This window comes from Lepidothrix coronata, unplaced genomic scaffold, assembly GCF_001604755.1.
Source record: "Lepidothrix coronata isolate B3197 unplaced genomic scaffold, Lepidothrix_coronata-1.0 Scaffold1, whole genome shotgun sequence".
NCBI lineage: Eukaryota > Metazoa > Chordata > Aves > Passeriformes > Pipridae > Lepidothrix > Lepidothrix coronata.
The window spans coordinates 13803084-13824454 of record NW_016690181.1 but is presented as its reverse complement, the minus strand read 5'-3'; the positions used below and the strand labels follow the sequence as shown (position 1 = coordinate 13824454).

Genomic DNA, 21371 nt, shown 5'->3' with positions numbered 1-21371 from the left:
AGCAAGTATGGGCTTAGATATTTCCCAGGAATGGTTTCTCATGTTTGCAAACAAAGAAACAAAAAAATTTTATATACCATAATTTAATACTTAGGGGCTCATATCCCTAAACACTTAAGTCGTAGACTCAGAAAATAAATTCAGGAATTTTTGTCTTGGAAATCTGTGACCTTAATTTCAAGATAAATACTGTATTGTTTTAATTTAAGTTCTACAGCTCAAAACTCATCTCCAAAGGAATAAGGAAGAACTCTCAACAGTTCCTGGTCAGATACCTGCCAGATGGAGACTGGCTCAATACAACTGAACTTTTAGATAGGAGTTCGTTTCCTTAAGGGCCTGTGAAGTTTAAGAGGCACTTTAATTTACAATCATTACATTAAAAAACGTTCCCAGAATTTTCCAAAGTTGTTTACTATGCTTGCTGAGACCACAAAAACCGGTCACACCTTTCCAACATAGACTGAATCAGCGCTCTGCAATTAAAACAAAGGAGAAAAAGAAAGGTTAAACAGTAAAAAAAGCTAACAACGGTTAGCTAACAACGGTTTTGGTTTGCTTTTTAAAGAAAAGTTTGTAAAAAATGTGACTGCATTTCAGAAGTAGCAACCTGATCACTTTGCATGCCTTCTCTGGAAGGAATAGGTGAGATCAGAGTCTGTGCAGGACTCAGCAGGACACATCTCCTTCAGAGAATCTCCTTTACATATTCTTTAATGTATGATTTCCTGTTTCCTTATTTTCAATTTTAAAATGCCTACACTGCAAAACACACAATTCTTAAATAATAGGAAAGCTTTCACCTCAGCCTAAAATCCAAGGTAAAGATGTGAAGCACTTCATGTTCTTGTTAACTGAAAAGAAAGTTTAAAGCACAGAGGAGATCCAAAACAAATAGTGTGGATCTTCTGCTGACACATCTCTTACCTCTGCCTCTTCTCAGCAATTCTCAGTATCTCACAGACACCAGTAAATCTCTCAGACAACTCAGGTGTCAAGCCACACTCCTGCAAGAGAGGCAAAGCATGGTTGGGGCCGATGGCCCTGGCCAGCAGTAGAGCCACATTTTCCACAGTGATGCAGTCTGGGCAGCTCGTGCCACCATTGCTGACGGCATTCCCGTTCTGTTGGCCATGGTGGTGCAAGGCTGTGCTGTGGTTTTGTGCAAGATGCAGAAGAAACTTCCACTCTTCTATGGTCTCTGGAATGCAACCTAGATGTAAAATGAGTTTGTTATGTTATTTGTAAACCAAGGATTACTCTAAGCCTGCTATTTTAACTATATCTGTTGTAAAAGGGAGGCTAAATATTCTGGTTTACTCTGGGAAGATTTAAGAAAACCAAACATTATCAACAAGCAAATTGTGCACAGATATGTACTGCTTTGACTGACCCAGTGTAAAGATTTAGTGGTGAACACACTAAGCTTCACAATAATTCAGTATTTAAGGCTTTGGATTAAGTCAAGAGTCAAAGTTTTGTCCATCTTAGGGGTACAGGAATTTTCTTCTAAGTTCTGCCCTGTAATGCAATGCTTTGCTCACCCTAACTTTGGGTGGGTGCACATGTAGTGTGGGAGTTTTGTGCTGTGCAGGAAGGCTTGCTATTCTTCTATCTACAACAACAAGTTTACCTTTTACTCCCAATTGATACACAACTCTACATTCTTGAATTTATAAGCATTTTCTAGCACAACTGATTTCACAAAGCACAGTGACTGTGCTTTGTGAATACAGGACTGTAACACCCATTCAAATATGCTGCACTGTACACAGTTAGGGCTACCTAAACAAAAAAAATACAATTTCAACTCAGCTTTGTGGGCAAATCATTATACACAGGCAGTTCCTATATTACATGTATATTTACACAGCTTAAGAATCACTAACCATCTTCTCCATTCAACAGGCTTAAATCATCCAAATGAGCAATATTAGTAAAGGCTTCTATTCTTCTATCCAGCTCCAGACAGAGAAAAAGATATCCAGGCCAAAATCTTGAATAAGAGAGTAAAGATTTCCAGGAATCAAATACTCAGTTTAAACCAAAGTCAAGAACAACTACATGCTCATTTAAGTAAAGACAGGAGCAACTACATTTCTTGAATGCCAGAAATAGAGTGGGGACATGGTGAATACCTCTCAACCAGAAGGGGTGTTTAGTACATTAAACTGGACACTCAATATTCATTCTCAAAAAATGAAAGGTTTTTAAATAAAGACTGTCCAATTAAGAAGCAGACGGGTCATTTTCATTTGTATCTTTTTGGAGTCAGAATACCAACTTACCAAGCCTCAAGAATAACCAAGTCTTCTCCTTACCCGTGTGACTTACAGATGTGAGCCATCTTCTCTTTTGTAGCAAAATCAGCTGGGAGTTTAATCAAAAGCAGAATGAGCTGGCTGTAGCCCCAAGTAAACAAATGTGATCGTGGCCTAGAAGATGAGAAATTCAGTTTTAAAGCATTATTGATTTTCTTCAGAACATTGTGGCAGGTATATGAAAAGAGAGGAGGAAAAATGAATGAAACACCGTGTGCAGTCACTCTGAAAAGCTTATAGATAAGTTATTCAACCCTCTGGTTGTCTCCTCTGCTGAAATCTGCAACATGCTCCAAGGAGACAGTGACATCCGAACTGTCATACAAAATCTAAGCCAAAAGACTGCAAATCTCTTAAAGCTTTCTGTTGCACTCAGGACCTTGGGTGAAACCCACCTTACCTGGGATTTCCTTCTGCATCCACAGTATTTGCTCTTTGTGGAGCATCATGAGAAACTGCCAAGCACAACCAATCCAACCGCAGAGATTCGGGCTGCAGAAGAGATCTAAGGAGAGACGGCCTAGAAAAAGCACACAGAAAAAGTCCTACCAGTTTTAAATATACCAGATATGGAGAAGCAGAGTGTGTATGGACAAACAACAACAACAAAAAAGATGTAAAATGAAATACAGAGAGGCATAAAATGGTTTATGTTTCTGCAAACTGAGGGGACCACAAAAAACCATCAAGTTTTTTTTTTTTTTAAATGGTGTCTAACATTGGTATATTAAACTGCAGACAGGAACAAAAAGTCAGTTTCATTAAAAGTATTGCTTAGGAAAATCCTTTTAAAACTAGAATCTAATCTAACAAAAACTCCAATCTGATACCAACTAAAACTGGCAAATTAACTCAAACCTAATGCTAAAGAACACCAAGTAGACAGATAAAGAAGCACTAAAAAAAACCCCAACAGCCAAAACCAAAAAACCCCACACAATTACATGATGAAGAGAGCAGACAACAAAAAAGATTCTGTATTCCCTTTACCTTTTATCCTCTGGCTTTGATTTCACCAGACTATCTAAATATGCTAAGAAGTGAGCTGGATCATTCCTGCAAAGCTGTTTAATATCAGAAGGCAAAATAGAGGGGTAGAATTTGATCAAGGGCCGAAGAGCCGTTTCCCCAAATTTTTCATAAAGCCTGGAAAGAGAGGATAAAAACTATTTTCAGAACCAAACAGCAAAATGATCACTTTTCCAAGATGTCTTGCAAGTTCAAGACAGTACTGAAAGGTGATCTCTCTTAGAGATTCCCAGAAATCTTCATGAAATGTTAAGTGAACCGATTCCTGCTTGCAAGTTAACCACTCTGAGGAAGAGAAAAGGAAGATTTGGGTACAAACCTTTTAGCATGTACCAGTAACAGCGGGCTGTCATCCCACGGCCCCAGGTCATGTAGCAGCTTCAGTATTTTCAACATATCTTCACCCTCCATTGCTAAAGCCACTGGACTGTGACAAGTTAGTTCTGAAATAAATCAGTGCACAAGTTACAAGATATGGGCAAGGGTTTTTTTCCTTAACACATACACCCCCCCCCTTTTTGTCCTTACACTGAACAACAGCTATCATTGCCTTCATGGAACTCTCCAACTAACAGTAGTAACAAGTGAGCAGATCCTACTTGTTCATTTACAGAAATCAACATCACTAATCTGTGCTTGCAACAAATTACAGTTATAAAGCAATTTGGTAATTCTTGATACAATTAAGGCATGGAATAACACTCTTGATGTATTTTCCTCTTCTTTAGACTTCTGAGGAGGTAATTTTTCTCTCATGTGAGAAAAGATAGCCCACAGCAGGATGGATGTCTTGCTGAATACAATACAGATCTGCATCAGTTCTCACATATTACAATTTTCTCCTATTAATAAATAAAAACTGCAGCTTGAACACTGACTTAATAGAACACAGAATTCAACACAAACCTCAATCCCGATGAAATGCAGATATTAATCTACAGGCACAAGTGCAGTCCAACTAAGGACAACTGGGAATGCATACATTACTTTCACTTCTAAGACTCTCAGAATCCAAACAGTGAAGAGATTCCCAGAAACCCGAATACCAAGATACCAACCCTCAAAGCAAGATTCTGTTGTTTAAATACTCCCTGTTGGAGTCAAATCAATACCAAGACTTTAATGCACTCTTAAATATATACAGCAGAGGCTGAATGCAGAGAACAGAAAAGTTCTGGTTTCCAATATAATCATGAAGCTCTGGTTCAATAAGATTAAACAGGCATCAAAAAGATCAGAAAGTATTTCTGTGGAACAAGGAAGTCTGAAGTGATCACAAGCCACTCATTTGCATGAAACCATTCACTCCATTCAGTTTTGTTTCACATTAACCACATTCCTCTACAAGTTGAATCTTTCAGTGCAAATGATGAAGCCCCTCCCCTCACTTTTGCCTTGTTTTTACAGACATGATTCTAATTAAGATGCTTTTGCTCTTTGAAGCAGGTATATTTGTTTGTAAATAGATCTAGGCTGTGATCACTCCAGAGTTCAATCAACAAGCTCCATGCAAACTAAAAATTTCAAAATTGCAAAGTAGGAGCAGAGGAGAACAGCCTCTCCAAGGAGCCAGCAGTTCTTCCTAAATTAGTCTTGGGGGGAAAAACAATCAACCAAACAACCCAAAACCAGAACAAATACTCCCACACACCAACCATCCTCCCCCTCCCACACTACACACCCACCTTCTGCACACCTGCAGGAGTATTTGCAGACACAAATTTGGGTGTCTTCAAGCTTTTTTTGTTTTTTCTCCTAGTCTTACTTTCAGATTAAGAAGTAATACAATTTTCATTAGTTACCTTTCAATCCTGCAATGTACGTTTCCCATACATTAGGACTGGTTGCATATGTGGTTATAATACACTGCTTTACTCTTTTTAAATCCAAAAGAAAGAAGTATCTTCGCATAAATCTACAAGCCAAGGTCCACACGGCTGCCAGTGGCAGACTTCCATCAGAGCCCTCCTCAGCATCACCACTTCCACAAAGAAAGACACGCAGCTCAAAACACAGTGTTGTCAAGTCCACGAGATCTTTCTGAACATCCGGTTCTAGGACACACGGGGGAGACACTTGAAAGCCGCAGTCCAAAGGTCCCCTCCAATCAGTACTATTTTCACACATGGTTTTGCTTACACAAGTTTCATCAGTATTTTCCTTTTCAATGCAGCCTTTCACAATACTGCTCTGTTCCTTGTCCACTGGGTCTCCGTCAGCTGGACCCAGGCGCAGGTTTTCCTCCACGACTGCCTTATGTTCTTCAGCACACACAGCCTTGCTTTTCTTAGAAGACAAAGCAGAATGGTCTTTGCTGCTGAATTTTTCTTCCAGATAGACAAGCCATTCCTGTAAAACCCTTCTCATACACTGAGGTTCTAATAAAATCTGGGGATCCTGGAGTTTGGCTCTGCAGCATAAAAAAAGAGGTTTTCCAAGTTTAACAGCAGTAAAATGCCACAAGTGAAGCATCATAAGTACTCCGTGTAACCCAAAGTATACTCCTGCACTTGATTAGTGTCAGTGGTTGCTATTTTTGGGTTTTGAGCGCATCAAACAGAATTTAGGTTACTTATTGCTGTCTGCGTTTGATCTCAGTACATTTTGAGTTCCCTAAGACTTCCTTCAGAATGGATTTTTGTTTGTTGGGTGGCTTTGATTTTTTTAAACTGTGCTTGTAGTTAGGACAAAAGAATAATAATGCTAGAGTACCTAAATAAGCTTTTAGTGGGTTTTGCTTAGTTTTAAAAAGAAGAATCAAATAATTCATCATATTAGATCCTTCCAGGTTATGTTAATAGACATTTAGAGCATTACTCTTACATGCATGTAATGAATGAAAAAATCCAGAATTTTAAAAAAATGGTAATTTTTTCTACCAAAGCCTAATATATCTATACTCTAAAAAGTTTCCCTGCTTACAAAGCTTCTGCTGTTGCAGCCTTGAGATCTCTTAGACGGTCCTCCTCAGGAAGCGGGCAGCTCTGTGGTTCTAACCTAGAAAAACACAATCATTTCAGTCTTATCTGAAGAATTATCTTTAATAATTTAAGTGAGGACTTCCTCACAAATTTCCTCATTATTTCCACATTAATTCCTCTATTAAATACAAAGCTTTAATTTCTAAAGAAGGAACAGCTCAACAGAAATTATGGATAAAGTAAGCATGAAGAACAACAGACAATACTATTTTTATGGCCTTCTGTAATGGCTTCTACTCCAACTACAGTAGATTTCTGCAGGTACCAAATAAAAACCAGTGCCATATCACTATATGAAAGTTAGTCTGAAATGGTAAATTAGCACTGGAATATGAAGTAACTTAACTCTGTATTAAAAACAAATAAATGAACCCAAATAAACACAACCCACACAAACCAAAAGCGAAATATGCTTTCAGAGAGCTAAAAGTGCTTACTCGCCACTCAGAAAGGACAGGAAACGAACTGGTGGACTCATGTCCAACGAGCATCACAGATCTGTTCTATGAGAATACACTATGTTCATGTTCTTGAGTCATTGCAGCACTGTGCAGACTGCATGATTCAACACTCAGCAGCGTTCACTGACTCATCAACTTCTAGGAAAAGAGTCAGGGAGAACCAGTGAAACCCACCATAGTAATGAAGGCAGCTCAAAAAATCTAATGCTGAGTTCCTCATCCTGCTTGAAATAGTAGTTTTTCCCTAGGTTGCTATCCTCAGGACATTCAGCAAATGCAATTGCTAAGAAAACGCGATTTTGCACTCACTCTTTCTCTTCCTGGGGAGATGCTACCAGATTAGCAGTCAGCTCTGGCAGCTGCTCATCATCCTTGGCTTCTTGTCTTCCTTTAGTGTCAGGACTTATATGAAGTGTGCCTATCTTCTCCGTAGTTTTGCGTACAAAGCTGGAAACACTGGGAATCAGAAGTTCAAACATTTAAAACTGAAAGTTCAAAGGCGAACAAACCAAGCACTTTCTTTTCATTCAAACCATCATTTCAGAAAACTTTATAATATGAAGAACTCTTGAAAAAAGGATGAAAGCAGTGATGTCCAATAGGAATAAATCTCATTAAGAATCTGCTCAAAATTCATATTTTAGTCATGATCCATGCTTTCAGCTCTGAAGTATTCAGCACTTGGTATTTTTTCAGCTGGAGAAACAGGATCATGTACTAAGATTAGTGTATACATTTTGACATGTATTTGTATGTCAATAAATGCAGACTGACTGCACTGAACTTTAAAGCTTATAAACAGAAAGCACCATTAGGAAATTATGTCCCTCTTGGCGGTAAGAAACTATTTTACAATGCTTAAAATTAATTCTTCAGATTACAAAGCTCATAAAAAATGTCCTTTTCACATCATCAAGTCCCAGCCCTTCAGGTATTTTATTGAAGAAAAAGCTCAATGAACATACCAGAACACAATTATTTCTACCACTGCCATGAAGAGAACTATGTCATCAAGATTTGAACACAAAAATTAGCTTCCTGCTTTCTGGTCCAGAACTAGTTTAAGAGCATCAAGAAAAAAAAAAAGGCATCTTTTACTATAACAAGGTATAGCAAAAGCCAAAGGTTGCTGCAGAAGACAGAAAGGATTCAAAGGTAGCAAAACAACTGGACTTTAAATGTCTAAAAGGATTAAAGGTGAATTTTTAAAAATTAAAAATGTAAATATGTAAATATGATTGTATTTTATTTAATTATAAATTGAATGCAGTGAATACTTGAAAACTTAGCTCTCATTATAAGTAGAAACACTAATTACTAGTGAAGTCCTAAAAACCGTTTATGGTTTGGAAAGAATTCAAAACATTGCATGTATTTGTGACAGTTATTCTGAAATCTTCACACTGTTGATATCAGCTACAAATTTTTGTTTCAGGACACAATTCACATACCAAAGTGATCAAGAGAGGACTATGCAATTTTTCAGATCACCACTGTGGGCCAGAGACATTTTAACTCAGTAATTAACATACACCAATTTGATCAAAATTATGTATTTAACACCATGTCCTTTATATATGTACAGACCTCCCATTTTTGTAAGTGAGTTTTAACATAGCAAATTGATTTCTGCATGAAAGGGACACTACCAGATTTACTTGTAGCAGGTATAATCTACCATTATCCCTTAAATATCTGGGGAATTGATTAGATTCACTGAAGAGTGCGTGGGAGAAATTATAGACTACTTTGCAAGTGTGTTTTAGCAATATCTAACTGATTTGAATATTTTAATGTTTGCCCACAAGCAACATAGGAAGTCTTCACTCATTCTTTAGAAATCTAATCCCAGGAAAGCAAGATCCCAAAAAGAAGTATTCAGGAATTTTCCTTTGAATACAAACCACAGCCACAGTTTACAGGACAATGTAAAACATTCTTAGATATTTAACAATTATTAACTACTTAAAAAACAAGGTTTAAATCTTGGCTCCACTGAAGTCAACAGCAGCACTGTGAATCTTCATTAGAGCCAAGATCCAAGATTTAAATTGCCTGGCAAATCTGACTGCAAGTCCAGTGTTCCAATTCAAGTGTTACGTGTTTGCACAACAGAACATGAACTAAACCACAAAATGCTAAAAATTCAGAGGACAGAAAAGGGAAAGATGCAATGGATGAATGAACCTGCTGCATGCTTTACCTTTCTTTGACAGCTTGGACGAGAGGAGATGGGGAACGAAATGACAAAGGAATACTGAATGGGAGAAATGTCTCATTCCGGTCAGCCTCAACCACCACTGATGCATGACATACGTTGTCTAACAAATGGAATTGAAATAAAAAGTCATGAAACAGTGGCCTAGCAAAAAATGGAACAGTGAAATGAACTGCAAGGCACTAATTCATTAATGGATAATCTGCATGCAATACTTTTCTACTTTATATTCCAGATTGTGGGGAGCCAGGTTTCAAGGGCCATTTTACTGCTGACTTTGAACCTAGTAAGTCTGCTTTATTAAGATTGTTTTGGCTCTGAAGCAAGACAAATTATGATCAACGACTGTGTGAAAAATATCTTCTAAAAGTAGACTTACAGTCCATTTAAGGGAAAAATCTTGATGTAATCTATTGACATTTATACATCTAGGAAAATTAAGTATTGTGGCATACATCAATTCACGTTGCATGATTTCCAAAATCTAAATCACATATGAACAGAGAGAGACACATATGCCATGGTTAAGGCATAAATCACCCTCTTATTTGAATGGACTTAAAAATATAAAGTGAGTCCACAGCTCTCTGCCTTTTGATAAGAATCAGAGGAAATACAGAACCACTATTTCCTCTTCACTCTTATATCCCTAACAGCATCTACGATGTGTTTTTTAATCATTTCCTGGTACAAACACACACTGTATCTCAGTGGTGTAAATAAAAAAAAAAAATGACCATTTTAAGCAAGGATGACACTGCATTTTGCAACAGTCAGCAGTAACCACGGTGTTGAGAGGAAAAGACACTGTGCTGTTACGGAAATTCTACCATCAGAATCCACAGTCCCTCTTGACAGTGGCTAAAGGTCAAAACTGATTTTACAATTGCTTGCAAATAAAGCTGCTTTTGTTCTTTATGCAGACTAGAAACCTAAAAACTTATGACATCTTGCGTCAATGCGAGCGGGGAAACACTAAGTCCATTTCTTTAAAATACCAAATCAAGTACACGTGTTTTAATAAGCATCTAAAACATCTCTACTTGGAAATCATCCACAATTTGTTATCTCTTGTGGAACACACAGAACTTTTCTATCTTCTGCCAGTCAAAAACTAAGTCCCTTCATTTGCAAGTTTTAATATTGGAAATTATACATTCCCAGGTTTTCTCACTTGTTTGTCTGGTGATGTAGGTAAAGAGGCACATGTAAACGTAAGTGCTACAAACTGTGTAGCTTAGTCAGCAGGAGAACACTAATGACAAGTAGGGGAATAAATACCAATTTCTATATTCTCCCTACCCGCTGTGTATTTTTGCCACAAAACATCCAAATTCTCTCCATCCTCCACTGCCATCTACTCTCTCCAAAAGCTAAAAAGCAGCCTTTTAATTGGAAAGTCTGCCTACCATATGTGGAACTAAGCCAGCTCCTCATCATCCTAAATTTCTGCACCCCCTCCCAATCCCAGTCAGAAGAGAGAACTCTTTACTCTCACTCCAGCTTTAGTCCAGTGACAGACATTTGTAGGAAATAAAAAAAGCTCCCTGGATGGGTTACACTAATGTTTGCATGTGTAAGAGATGATCCCCTGTACAAACGAAACCCTGCAAGCAAGTTAAGAACACTTATCAGAAGCCTATTGCTTTCCCTGAAGAAATATAAAGCCAGAGTCAAGATTAAGAAATTCTTTCCTGGGACAAATATTATGGAAGGATATCAGCTGCAAACAAATCTTCTTTGAAGCTCAATTAACACTAGCATAGACAGCTGAAGGAATCTTAGCATTAATGCTGAATTACACATGGAAGGGGGGGAAGCTGGAGTGAATTCCTAGCCTGGTAAAAGTCCTCTGGACCTTCTGCTTTGTTTGCTTTTAAGCTTGGATTTCCGTGGAGTCAGCTTTTCAGCCCAATGTTTCAAGAAGGATTTTGACTGGAAGGTGGGGTGACTGTTCCCATTGGTCAAATTAGAGGACTTAATAATGAATAACTTGATAGTGGAAAATAAGAGCACAGAGCCAACCCAATTGAATTCTCATAGAACAAATAAAAATCACATCCAAACCCCATATTTTCATTAAGAAACAGTACCAAGGTCTACTTGCTCATCTTCCTGGTGTGCAGGAAATTCTTTAAGTCTCTCATCTTCTGAGAACGTTTGACTGTGGAGAGAACATGAATCTTCATCTGACTGACTGCCTCTCCGACTGATGACACGGTATATTCCGGAGTCCAAGACACTGAAGCTTTCCTGTCAGACAAGGCAGAGGAGTTAAGACACTGTGTGAGTTGTACTTCCGTGTTAACATCTTGCAGTGAACTTATCCAACCATACCCACACAAGTAGCATCACAGCACTTCATGATTCAGTGTCTGCAAAATCCCTAACAATGTATTTTTTACTTATCCAGAATGGAAAAGGACACAGATGCCAAGAAGAGTGCAGTTCAGTGACTTGGAAAAAATGTGGATGCTGCAATTGCTTTTAGGAAGGCAGCCTGTGAAACAACTGGTGTGCTCAGTACAAGGCAAAAACCATCTCAGCTTTAGTCCTGCAGCTGAGACAGTCACTTCACCCCTTCTTGCCTGCATGCCCAAGAGTCCGTGTTCTTTTTGCTGGTTAGCCACACCCAGACAGCACAATTACAGACCCTGCAGAACTGTTCAGTTCCAGGACACACTCAGATTCTTTTGCTCATGGTCAGTCTACGGAATTTACTTTCCCATCAGCTAATTTAAAAATATCACACCAAGATGGTATTTACGTTACTTGGCTTTCTAAACTTCACTTTTTAAACATGTTTAAAGCAAAAGCAGCAGCTGATACTGTATTAACTATGAAGTATTTCCCTTTTCTTGAAAAGCTGCTGGGAAGCCAAGACAGTACAAAGCAGCTGTACATGTAAACGAATATTACAAATACGCTGTGTAAGAGTACTAGAAATATGTTTTGACTTTTTTCCTTAGAACTTTCTGCTTAAGCTTCATAAAGTAAGATAATTTTTTCAACAGGGCTAAGATAGTTCTAAGTATTCAGACATTCAGTTTTCCCCACATAAAACTACAGTTACAATCAAGATGATCTTCACTGAAGCATGTTAAGACACTAAACTCAGCTGTGGAGAAAGCCCCCTTCATATCAATCTTTTTTTGCATCTCAACCACTAGCCCCAAAATAATACTGAAAAGAGGCAGATGTCTGAGAGCTTACAGAATGCAAGTAATGGTATTTCACACCTAATTTTAGAAGGTAGCACTATAAGCTCTAGTAGACATGGTAAAAATGAAAGCCTCATCTTCAAAGAGAACAACAAGGTGATTTTAAGCCATAAAGATAAAACCTGTAGACAACATTTTTAGCTCTACCAATACACATACATGAGATGAAATACTGCTTCTTCTACTGCTGCATGCGGAATCTAGAGGTTCCAACTTGGAAATCAGTTCTTCCAGTTGCATAGTGAGATCTTGCTGGGTTGAGGCATCCAGCTGAGACTTCAAGTGCTCTAGCTTGTCTAGAGGCAAATTTTTTCTTGCCTAGAAGTACACAGTGAAACAGAAGCATTATTATTTCTAATGCACATATGAAAAAGTAAAAAGTGCCATATGTGCAGGCTAATATTCATCCTAAAAGCATAATATTTAGATGACTTTTTAAAAACTCCAACAAAATGATTCTCCGTAACCCATGAAACTTAATGGAAGGGGGACAGAAAGACAGTGAAGCTGCACTGAACATTTACATAGAGATGTTTACTTACTCTACAAGAAATAATTGAATTTTGGAAGAGACAAGAGACCCTGGCAGCAAGGGTCCAGAACCCTCTTCTCATCAGACGCTCTACGCAGCGGTCGACCAGCAGAAGGGAGAGGTGCACAACTTTTCCATTTGTATGCAGACAGAACAACTCACTCTTGTAAACTGCAATATCCTGAATATCTGCAAAACCAGATGCACAGAAATATCTAAACGACTGAAATTGTTAGCCTACATTCCTTTCTGTTCCTGAAAGGTGAAAGTGTATTTTTCATCTGACTGCAAATGAGTGCAAAAGCCTAATACACCATAGCACAAGTGGCATGGGGAAAACAAACAATGAACAGTGCTGACCTAGCATCCAAAGTATCAAAACTTTCCAGAGTTGCATTTCTAGAAAACATTCAAAAAATACACTGAAGTTACCAAAAAGTTTCCTTTTGCTCAGATGGGAGGCAAAAAACTAAAGCTTGATAAAGATGAGAAATACATCATTGTTAGCTTTGAAACACAAGGAAAACATCCATTGGTAGAAAAACACTTTGGCCTTTGAGCACTTTTCAAATGCAATAGTTATGCTGTATGCAAACACTCCAGGACAAAGGCATTGGAGACTTAACACCAAAACGGAGGGAGAGACGGGGAAGGAAAAGACTGACTGACTGCTGTAGGACTGTGCTTATAACCATATACACAACCATTTATGAAGGTTCACTCATTTGCCAAATAAATATATTCCCTGGATGCAATTTAGACAGGTGTTAATAAAAAACAGGTTTTAAGCTTTCAGCGGTCAGATTATCCTTCACGGGACACCTGACAATGAATCTGAATAAAGAGAAAAGAGGAAAAGATACTGGAAGTTAATCACCTGTATTTCAATTACTGTATTTTAAGATTCACTCTACATCACATTTTGTTTCTCAACAAGCATGTTCTCAGAAATACGGAGGGAGGGGTTGGCTGGAATAGGCAGGGAAAGGGTTAATATTCAAGGATATACCTGAGATAACAAGGAAAGTTTTCTGATAAATGTTCTGCAATCCAGCTGCAGAAAGTGAGCTTGAAAAGGCTCCACGTTAGGCAAGGACTTCAAAAGTGACTAGTGTAACAGACAATATTACAGAGCAGTTTTGTAACATTTACCTTTCACTTCACTCCAAAGTAAGACTTGAACGCTTTGGGGAAGAAAAATATAAATGCCTCTTTCTGTCCAGGTCACCACACAGTGCTCACTGCAAGGAAAGCAGATGTTAATGGAGCAAGTTGATTGTGGTAAAATTAAAAAAAAAATAAAATATGCAGGGACGGCATTGGCTTAAGTACAGCAAGCAAAAAGTGAGACAGTTGTTTAGCACGGGACTTGGAAAATTCTCACACAAGAAGCCAAAACCAGAAATATAAATTAGGAAATTATACAATTTTTTAAAGTCTACTTTATCATAGGAAGTTATGCTGTCAAATACTCACGTCAAATACAGCAGCTTGGGGAAAGATAAAGATTGTGGAGAGCAGCTGGAACCAGTGTAATGAGGATCCTGCCTGTAAAGTAAAATCATTATTCATTACAAGCATAACTACAATAACATCAGTTCCTTTGTACAATATTCTTAACCCTGTAAATACATGGCTGGTTTAAACAAATACACTCTTATGACAGCAGCATTCACAGGGGTCACACAGACACACCTGCAGAATCAATGTTTTGGCATTTTTGATAACTCACCTACTGGCTTCAGTTATTAAAGAAGAATGTATTAAGATGACAAGTAGGATTAACATTTGACTGCAGTAGGACTTTAATTTTCTCAGCATTAATGCAGTTCTTTCCAGCTCGTCTGGAAGTCCCAAGCAAGTTTATCTGTGATAACACTCATGTTTCTACCTGAGAGTAACCACAGGAAGAGGTGGTGATGAGAGCAGCTGCTTGAACTGATGTGTGCTTTGCACTTCCCCATCAAAGTTCACCTCCCACATCCTTGAGCCAGGTCGAGCACAATATATTAATGGCTGATGATTCCCACTGTTTTTTCCAACAGGGAAGAAACACGCTCCAAATTCTCCATCTCTCTCTTTATTGCCAATTTTCCAAAACTTCTCTCTAGTGGAAAAACAACATGCTTGTTAAGGCAGCATTAAAAAAGGTTCTAATTAATTTTATGTTTTTCTTCAAGAGCAAAAATACTAAGTCCCAGGTGTTGAATTGCTTTTGGTGCTTAAAAAAAAATAAATATCTGTAATGACTATTATAAAGTCTGCATGAAGTCTATACAAGACAGGGTGCAGAAATATTCATTAGTTTAAATGAATGCTTAGACTACAAAGGTGGGGTTTTTTCAGCAGAACCAGTCAGTCAACCTGGTGATGGGAAAGTAATGGTGCAGATGTTCCCAGAAACCATTTCCAATGACATGAAAGATAAGATGGTGATTATGAATAGTCAGCATGAATTTATAAAAGGGAAATCATGTTAATAGCCCTGTAAAACAGAACAACTGGCTTGACAGATTAGAGGAGAGCAGTGGATATTGTTCATCTTTACTTGACTAAGGCTTTTGACACTGCCCCTGCCAACATCTCCACAAACTGAGGGAGCATGGGCTAGGTAAACAGACATCAAGGAATGCAATGTCCTGCCCTTGGGAAGGAATAACCCTAGACACCAGTAGAGGCCAGCTGGCTCACCAGTACAAGAGACAGCAATGCACTGGAGCAAGCCCAGCAATGGGCCACAAAGCCAACTAAGGGACTGCAGCACCTGCCTTGTAAGAGGCTGGGAGAGCTGGGCTGGTCAGCCTGGAACAGAGGAGGCTCAGAGGGAACTCATCTGATCCCATATGTACAAATACCTGATGTGGAACTAAAGAAGACAGAGCCAGACTGCTCTCAGTGATGCCCAGTGAACGGACAACAGGCAACAGGCAAAAATGGAAATCCAGGAAATCCCATTTCAGCGTAAGAGGATTCTCTTTTTTTCCCATTCTCTGTTATTGTGAGGGTGGTGAAATGCTGGCAAAGGTTGCCCACGGAGCTTGTGCAGTTTCCAACCTCAAAACCTAACCGGATATAGTCCCGCAAAATCCACCCTACCTGACTCTGCTTTGAGCAGGAAAACTGGTGGATAATTTCCAGATGTCATTTCAGAAATTGTATGTGACTCAGTAAAGTCCAGTATTTCACAAATAAAATACAACTTGCCTCTCAGTATCACACAAATAAGTGCGTGTAAGTGAAGATATGAGCAGTCTGCCATCCAAATAATCAAGCTGAACAACCCGAGAATCTACAGTGGTTATAATCTGAACAGGAAACATGACAAAAGTAGCAGCAGCCTAGTTAGAGAGAAAAAAAAAGAAAGAACACATACTGGTCTTCAGTTCAAAGTAAACACTATTTCATTCAGTTAAAATTGCAGAATTCAGAAAAGAATCATGTACACTACGAATACACAGCATAAGCACTTCCTTTCTTCTCTGTCCTTTACAAAACAAGGCTTCAATACTCAGAAGCACAAAACTCTAAATCCTCCTTTTCCCAAAACCTTTACTGAAGATTTAAGAAAAAAAAAATCATATTCCTGTAGCATCCTGACATTTCTTTATAGTGGTTTTTTTCTGTAACATTAGGAGAGATTTTTTTTATTCTTGCTATTCTAGGCTTTGTGCTTTTTCTCCAATTCTTCCCACATGTACTTCGAGCCAGCAAACAGTTTTATGGAAACAGACCTGAGGGCTTAATTGATACAAAAAAACCAACTTCTATTGGATTTAGGTTGTTTATATAAACTTGCCTTCTATATTACTCGGCAGCAAATTACCCCAATACTATTTATCACACAACTGTCTCAGTTTGCATGGGTGGTAAACACTCTCAGACTTCTTACAAATAAGAAACTACTGGGAACTGCACTCAAGTTTTCTAGAAGCCATTTGCCATTTTTGCCAGCTGAAAGTTGTTGTCCTTGATAGGAATGTGACAAAGTGAATTACAGGAGAGAACCAACAATGCCATTCCTTTAACAGGCATGACCAGACACATTTCTGTGGGCCTTGCCCTTCTCTCCTCTCCCCTTCTCTCTTTTCACAGCTGATTTTTTTTCCCTTTTTCTGTAAATACAATGAACAGTATTGCTACTTTTAAGTCAATTTTCTATCAAAATCTTCCACGAGGGCTAGAAAGGACCTGGAAGAGCACAATGATTTCCAGGTTCTGCTCCTCTTTACAGACTAAAAGGAGAAGGAAAGGACCCAGTAGTGGTAAAACCTAAAGAACACTCAAGGGCTAGAAATCAGGCTGCTATCATTAACATGTTTGCCCTTTGCACAAAATGTAATGGATGTAGGCTTGATGTCCACCCACCGTTTGTTTTATCTAATCCATATCTTTAAGAATGAGAGTATCCAGACAAAGCCAAGCAAAATCAGAGTCTGGGACTGCCCTTTCTCAGACCAACAGCTGAGCTGAGGACTAAAATAAACAGCTGAACCTGTAGCTGGACTCTAAGGAATCCAACAGGCTCAGAAACACCAAGACTTGGATACTTCTAAGTTACAAGAAGAAGCAGCTCATCCAGTTTTTAATTCTGAACACTTGAAAGCATTTTCCTGTTGCATTACTAAAATAGGAGAGTGGGGCAAGTTCACGGGTCAGGATTTCTACAGTTGTCTCAAGAGACTAGTTCTTCATCCCAATAGTTAAAGCTACCAGAACATCAGCTGGCAAGTCCTGCCCAGTTCTACTTTACTAAAATAAACAAAAAGATTCCACACATCACATCCTGTGGATTAATCTCAGTCAAAGTATGCAACATTTTACCTTCCCTTGCTTCGATGTGTTAATCTTGATGGCTGATACTTTTCCCACATGATCTCCTACAAAAACTCGAAGGGCAGCAGTATCCCAACACAGAGCTGTGACTTTTCTGCCCTTATGCTCAGAGGAAACATAAATCCGTTCTGGCTTCCCACGACGTTCCTGATTCAGCTCCCAGACTACTACAAGACCTTGGCTACAACAATTTAAAAAAAAATGTGCAATTTGAGAATAAGTCTTCTAATGTCTTATCAGTGATAAAGTTGCATTTTTCCAAAGAAACAGAAAACCCAAGGGAAGCAGCACACCTCAGGGCTGGTTCAGTTGGAGGCTGCATGCTTTCAAGAAGCGTCTCACACTTAATTCTGAAGAAGAAGTGTCCTTCATTGCATTACAATGCTTCAGCAGCTTTGGAAGGCTAATCTCACATTTACTAGAATTGCCAGTGAGGATGAGAAAAAATACTTAAGTTTAAATGGATTTTAAGCAATGTAAGTGGCATTAACTACCAATGTCTCTCTGCCAAGTTAACGAAGATGCTTCTTTGATGCTGAAAGGTCTCAGAGAGACATTTATCATCATAACTTCACATGTATGAGCTCTCCCATAAATGTTCTGTTACAGAAATAATACTTATTCTGGAACAATTATTCCAGGAAAAAAAAAATTAAGTAGAGAATCATTCTGTAGGGCCCTCTACCAGTTAATTCCCTGGCCCCTCCAAGTTCTCAGCAGGCATCCAAGTCTGAAACTCAGAAGCTACTTAAAAATATTTATCCAGCACTCAAGTTTGTAGGTGCATCACTCACCTGGTGGCAACAGCAACATAGTCTTCATCATGCAAACAACAGGCCACCCGGGAAATGGCACCTTCCTGAAAGGAGGTATTGGAGTGAGCACAGGTAAAAGTTGCTCCTATACTGCCTTTACCGCTATGCAACTTAATTATCTTTAAGACATAAACCAGAATCATGTCAGCAGATGCCACCACTTTCTTGTGATGTGGTTGGGTTTTTTTGGTCTGGGTTTTGTTTGCAAGCACTGAGCTTACTCCAAAAGGATGCAGCTGCCAACAACATGAGAACATCAAGTGCAATGACTGCAGTGCATTCTCCAATTTGTAAAACACAGAAGCATCAGTCTCCTGTCCTTGCACCTTTGGGATTTGTTTTGCCAGAACTGAGATGCTCCCAACCTTAAAAAAATGTCTGCATTCATGTTACACTGGAAGCACCAGTGGCTCCCAGGAAAAACAGCATCTACTGTAGAAGCAGCAATCCCTGTTCCATCATCTCTTCCAGCAAAAGCAAGTCAGCCTATCTTTTCTTCACTTATCCCGGTATATCGTGGTTTGGACATTCAAACACTGGGAGTTATCTATACGTGAGTTTTTCTGGTTTCATGTTCAAAGTTTTCTTCTGATTCTTAAGTATTCAGGTGACTTTGTTGCTGCTATTAAAAATAAGCATTTGAAAAACAAATGTCTTAGGTAATTTCTTTCACACCTAATGAAATCTATTACACCACACACTCTGGGAATACACTCCAGAACTGCAGCCTATTTTAAACACAGCTGTCCAAAACTTCACCTTATTTGGACAATTAGCAAGCTGAAGATTCCTCTTAATAAAGATTAACTTGAAATAATGTCTCTTTCCCAGCCCCATTTTCATAAATCTTCATTTAGCATTCTTTACTCTTACCTTATGAGTGAGAAAGAGTCTTTGCTTCCAACCATCTTTCTGGATAAGGTTCAGTCCTCCTCCTGAACTACCCAGAGCCAGCCATCTCTTCGACACATCTATACACGTGCACTGAAGGAATAAAAATCATAATGCACAACCTGGCTGCTGCTAAGTTCTAATCACAGCATTATTTTTCTTGCATTATTATTTTTTTAAAGGCTTCATTGTTTGCCAGCTGTGCGCACCCCTCCTGAAACACTGGCAGCAGAGATATTAGAACAGCACACTCTGCAACTGGAGCAAACAGTGTAAGGCAGCAACCATGTCAGGCTGTGTTATGTACCCCACAGCTGCATCAGAAAACACACAGAGTAACAGGATCCTTTGTCTTCACTCTTTCTTAGGAAGTGTTCCCTCCCATAAGCTAGAATGCACACCCCGAAAAACAATGAGATGAATCCTATGGTTTAATCAAATAATTAACAAAATAAGGTTATTATTTGAATTAAAAAATTCAACCCAAACAAAACAGCAAACACCACAAACTCACCTTCAGACGACTGGAATCCAGCCTGAGTGCAGAAAGCAATGGATCTAAACATTCCAACTCTGCCAACACATGGTTGTAAGAGTCTGGAATTACTGGCACAGAGGCCATTGATATACACGACTAGTGCTGCTCACTCATGAGTATGTTACAACTTCAGTTTTTAGCTGTACCTGCCAAAAATTAAGTTCTTGATTAGTTAATTTTTATAGTATTATATCTGGTTTTCTGTATTTAAAGAAATACAATGTTTTCCCACTCAAAAATCATCAGGTTTCAGTTTGCCAAAAAGGCCCAAGGGCTGCAAAATTAGATTTCTGCTTCATTTATGAGAAGTTTTTGTTCATTTCAGATACCCATCTTCAAAACACTGAAATTGTATTTATATCCACCAGTGAAACAAGTTCTGCCTAACTATGGAAAAAGCCGTGTTTTATAGAAAAACACACTTCCCCTCACAGCATGCACCCTTGATTTGAAACTAATTTTCTCAAAGAAAACATTCAGCATTTGCGTTTTACACCTACATCATCTTCTCCCTCAAAACTAAATTTAATAAGTATTATCCTCAAGTAATACCAAATTTAGAATTACCTGCATTTGTGCATTCTGATACAACTATAAACTATTCTCTCCATGGTCCCTCTTTTCCATCACACAGGAGAGGTAACGCAGAGTGAAAACTGGTGACTAAATACCTATCAAACCTGCAACGTCATATATTTTTTATAAAGGGCACATACTTTAAAAGAATCTCTTGTTGAGCTTTTAAGTTGTGCGTTGCTTAACAAAACCCCAAACTTGTTACACCGCATACTCAAGCCCCTGAATTTCTAAGTAGCGTTTAGTGTGCAGTCCCACAAATTAAGTAACTCCCTCCCAGAAAAGCCGGTCATGTGGAACCTTATGTTTCCTTACAAGAAAAGTGAACGTTCTCACTAGGAACTAGGAAAAGGGAACAGACGAATTTAGCCAGAGAAACTGAAAGTTACTTCTTCAAAATTCTCAAGACGTCTTAAAAGCCTTAATTGTCACCTTTACCCTCCCGATTATCTCCCCTACTCCGCTGCTGGGGAGGGCTGAGTGGCCACGAGTTGCCGGCTGGAGCTGAACCACGACACGGCGTCACTTTCTCTCCGACACACGGAGCGAGGCGAAGCACCGCAAAAGCTGAGAGGGAACCCCCCAGCTCCTCCCGGAACCGCAGGCAGGGCAGGGGTGGGAGCCGAGAGCCCCGACGGGGCCGCGGCACAGACCCCCTGACCCTTTAACGCGCGGGGCGGCGCCGGCCCGGGGAGACGTTCAGCCAGGAAGCACCGCTCGCCCCTGGTCCGGTCCCTCACCCGCGGTCCCCTCTGTCCCGGTCCCGCACCGCTCTCTCTCTCCCTCTCCAGTTCCCTCTCCCGGTGCCGCTCCCGCCGCCACCTCCAGACTCCGCAGTCACGTGACACGCGGGAGGGCGGGGCAGGGGCGCGCGCCCGCCCGGCGCTGCGTCACCCGGAGCGCGCGGGAGGAGGAGGAGGGGGAGGAGGAGGAAGCCGCGTCAGGCGCGCGCCCG

General features: G+C 39.4%; 1 protein-coding gene across 6 annotated transcripts; it reads right to left on the bottom strand.

Annotated features, from left to right (window-relative positions):
* Window positions 1–67: 67 nt before the first annotated feature.
* On the bottom strand, window positions 68–21247 carry HPS5 (HPS5, biogenesis of lysosomal organelles complex 2 subunit 2). Of its 6 annotated transcripts, none has more exons than XM_017809156.1 (23): window positions 21186–21247; window positions 19817–19986; window positions 19285–19395; window positions 18391–18455; window positions 17585–17777; window positions 15968–16101; window positions 14655–14870; window positions 14240–14311; window positions 13916–14004; window positions 12774–12952; window positions 12391–12549; window positions 11104–11263; window positions 8996–9113; window positions 7102–7248; window positions 6273–6347; window positions 5153–5760; window positions 3670–3793; window positions 3312–3467; window positions 2722–2841; window positions 2322–2435; window positions 1890–1996; window positions 928–1213; window positions 68–476 (listed from the first exon to the last, which is right to left on the bottom strand). In XM_017809156.1, exons 2-23 carry the CDS (start codon window positions 19922–19924, stop codon window positions 416–418), a joined length of 3402 nt encoding a protein of 1133 aa, XP_017664645.1. In that variant the 5' UTR covers window positions 19925–19986; window positions 21186–21247; the 3' UTR covers window positions 68–415. The 6 variants fall into 6 exon arrangements, 5 of the variants coding, with proteins under 5 accessions (XP_017664645.1, XP_017664621.1, XP_017664628.1 ...); XM_017809132.1 differs by having other exon boundaries at window positions 20732–21245; XM_017809139.1 differs by having other exon boundaries at window positions 20849–21245.
* Window positions 21248–21371: the final 124 nt, after the last annotated feature.